At 56.0% G+C, this 3,141-nt stretch overlaps 1 protein-coding gene across 1 annotated transcript in view; it reads right to left on the bottom strand.

The window, feature by feature from the left end:
• The window catches only part of RUFY4 (RUN and FYVE domain containing 4), a 27,774-nt gene extending 25,163 nt beyond the window's left edge, over positions 1 to 2,611 (bottom strand). Inside the window, exons 1-5 of the mRNA XM_012642512.1 lie at positions 2,566 to 2,611; positions 2,342 to 2,448; positions 1,038 to 1,163; positions 602 to 708; positions 125 to 268 (exon numbers count right to left, since the gene is read on the bottom strand). Of these exons, the coding sequence (XP_012497966.1) occupies positions 125 to 268; positions 602 to 708; positions 1,038 to 1,163; positions 2,342 to 2,448; positions 2,566 to 2,611 (530 nt within the window). The remainder of the gene's footprint in view (positions 1 to 124; positions 269 to 601; positions 709 to 1,037; positions 1,164 to 2,341; positions 2,449 to 2,565) is intronic.
• Positions 2,612 to 3,141: the final 530 nt, after the last annotated feature.

Genomic DNA, 3,141 nt, shown 5'->3' with positions numbered 1-3,141 from the left:
GAGCAAGAAGGGAGGCAGAGAAGGATGAGGCTGGAGGCTGAGAGCTTGGCCCTTGCCTGGGACATGTTGTGGTCATAGGAACAGGTGTTGAAAAGAGGCTTTTCTCCTCACTACATTCACTCACTCTGAGAACATGGGCCAGGCCTCATCCAGATCTGGCCGCTGCAGGTCCAAGTCGAAGGCCACGCCATTGAGAGCATAGAGAGAGTCCAGGATATCTTCCCGGAGTTCTGGGCACAGCAGAGGGCTCCGGGGGCCATACCATTCCCTGTGTTAACAGTGATCAGCACCCTTAGCCTTTGACCCTGGTACTATTGCCACCCCCAATCTCACAGAATCAGCCCACTGCACACCATAATGGGACTACTTCCCAGGCAGAGTTGTCGCCCTTTGAGAGTAGGAGGCCCAAGCACCATGATGCTACAGGACTCCTGGGTTCTGATCTCCCCACTGCCCTTTCTTCCTTGTCTTTTCCTTCATGACTTTCACTTTAATTGTCCAGGACATTAAACCACCCATCAGGGGTAAAGGAGGGCTCTTTCACGAAGCAGGGAAAGTGGGCTCAGACGGTCTTTGTGGGAGGATGACCCAGCAGCCCCACCTGGTGAGCTCTGGGTTCAGGAGACAGAGCTGCAGGGCCTCAGCCAGCTGTCCGTGGACCAGGCAGAAGCGGATGAAGGCACGGCCTTTTCCCAGAGGGGTCTTCAACTGCAGAGCACACGGGGGCAAAGCGGGGGTGGTATTAGGACAGGAGGAGCTCGGTCAGCACGGAGCGGGAGAGGCCTGGCACTGGTGGCCGGCGAGAAAGGGTGTAGCGGGACCTGAAGGCCACAGCAGGAAAGTGGTGACAGGAGGGCTGCTGAGGGCCATGCTAAGGGGAGATGGGGACCTGGTGAGGGAGTCCGCGGTCAGTGGAGCAGGGATGGGTGGGAAAGGGGTTTCGGGCAGGCCTGTGTCCCCCCCAGACATTCTCATCCTGGTAACAGGGACCCTTCATGCTTCTGAAGTCAGTCTTCCTGGCGCCCGTTCCTGGACACCTTGTCCTGTGAGCAGACGAGGCGGGCTGCCTCTGTGTCCCCACGCTGCCGCCGCAAGGCAGTGCAGAGGAAGTCCCAGTAATCCTTCCGAGGCCCCAGGAAACTCTTCTGCTCTTTCTGGTCAAACTGGGATGAAAACAAGAGAAAGGAAAGTATAGAAATTCTTCCTCTTAGACCCCGCCTCGCATTCTGGCATGCTGAGTGGGCATGTAGTAGAGGAAAGGGCTCCTGCACAACCGGTGTCAGATGCTGGCCCTGTCCTTACTGGCTGTGTGACCAGGAGCAAGGTGCTTGACCTCTCTGAGCCTCAGTGTTCTCCTTCCTTCATTCAGACACATTATTGAGCACTCACTATGTTCAAGGCCCTGATCTAAGCCCTGGGGATACAGCAATGAGCAAACGGACCTCATGAAGCTCTCATCTTGGTAGGGGAAGACAATGAACAGACTAAATGGGTAAACCGTCTAGCATGTTAGATAGTGCTGACTGCTGGGCAGTAAAAATAAAGCAAGGGAGGAGAATGGAAAGTGTGGTGTATGTATGTGTGCATGAGTGGTGTGTAGTGTGTGTGTAGTGGGTGTTGAAGACTTAGCTTAAGATGGCCAGAGGAAGCCTTCCAATTGGAAGGAAGTGAAAAACTGTGCCATCCAAATTCTGTGGAGGAGAGTTCAAGGCAGAGGGACCAGCAAGTGCAAAGGCCCTGCAGCAGGAGCACACCTGGTGTGCTCTAGGAAGATCACAGAGGCCAGGGCAGCTGGAGTGCAGCAGGCGAGTGGCAGACTGGCAAGAGATGAAGTCAGAGAATTTGGAAGGGGTGTGTGCATGGCTATGAGTGCATGTGTGTGCCTGTGTGTGTGTGTGTGTGTGTGTGTGTGTGTGTGTGTGTGTGTGAGGGGAAGGTGATTGACACCCAGAGGAGAGAGTGAGGATTAAATGAGGAGGAGCACATAAAGCCGCAGCCGCACACACAGTAAGTGCTCAGTAAAGGCTAGTGAGAGTTACAACTGGGACTTAACTAGCTAAGAGAAAGGCCAGTCCTGGGACGTCCACACTTCTGGAGCTTTAGTGTGCAGAGCACGGTGGCTGCCCCAGGCCCTGGTCCCCGCCCCCTCCCCAGCTCTGCCCCACCTCATTTCCCAGGCTGCAGTGGCAGCCCCCAAGAGTGAGGTTACATGTCAGGAAGGAGAGGGACATGAGACAGTGCAGAGTAACAGAGGGAGGCAGAGGCTCTTCGCTCAGTCTCTGGGAAACCCTCCCAGTCTGGGCCTGGGGAGATGGTGGGGGAGGGGAGGAGAGGGTCCCACCTGCAGCAGCAGCTCCAGGCAGCCACAGAGTCTGTGCAGCTCAGCACTGGCGTCTGTCACTGGCCCCTGCCTGTCGCCGTAACCCTGGAGGATGGCAGAGACGGCAGCTGCAGGGAGGACAGTGGATATCAGACATCAGGTCTCAAGGACACTAAAGGACAGGCTCCCAAGTCCCCTCACTTCTCCTGTAGCTCAGTGCCAGAAAATCTGCAGGAAATACTCACCTTTCAGGTCACTAGTGACCTTGAGGATGGCTCTGTCTTCTGACATGGCTATTTGGAAATGATACGAATCCTTGTGACATGGAAGAGCAGCCCAGGAGGGACCCTCTGGGCTCAGTTGTCCAACTCTCTCCTTATTCGAAGGAGGAATCAGAGCCTAGAGAGGGAACGTGACTTACCCAGGGCACAGAGAGAGAGAGTTAGTGGAGTGAGCCAGCCCAGCTCTTCCTTCTAGGCCTGTGTGACAAGGATGGTGTGGCCTCCACTTACTGAGCAGGCCTGGGTGCCAGGCACTGCGCGCTACTTGCTTGACATCCTTGTCCCACTCAACCCCCACTATAAGCCCGGGGGGTTATAACTCCATTTTAGACAAGGACGCTGGGCACAGAGAGGGTAAGTCTTCTATCCAACATCACAGAGCTATGCAGACTTGATCTCAGGTCTGTGTGACCACAGGGCCCGTGCTCTGGGTCCCGTGAGTGCCCGTGCCATGTGGACGCCAGGCTGAGGGAACGTCATCTCCAGTCCCCACGGAGAGCCCTCAGCCTTGCCCCAGGCGTCATCCTCCTCGAGACCCCC

Source organism: Propithecus coquereli, unplaced genomic scaffold (assembly GCF_000956105.1).
Source record: "Propithecus coquereli isolate 6110/MARCELLA unplaced genomic scaffold, Pcoq_1.0 Scaffold18, whole genome shotgun sequence".
Taxonomy (NCBI): Eukaryota; Metazoa; Chordata; class Mammalia; order Primates; family Indriidae; genus Propithecus; species Propithecus coquereli.
Note: the sequence above shows the minus strand (reverse complement) of the source record. Positions and strands in the feature narration are given on the sequence as shown.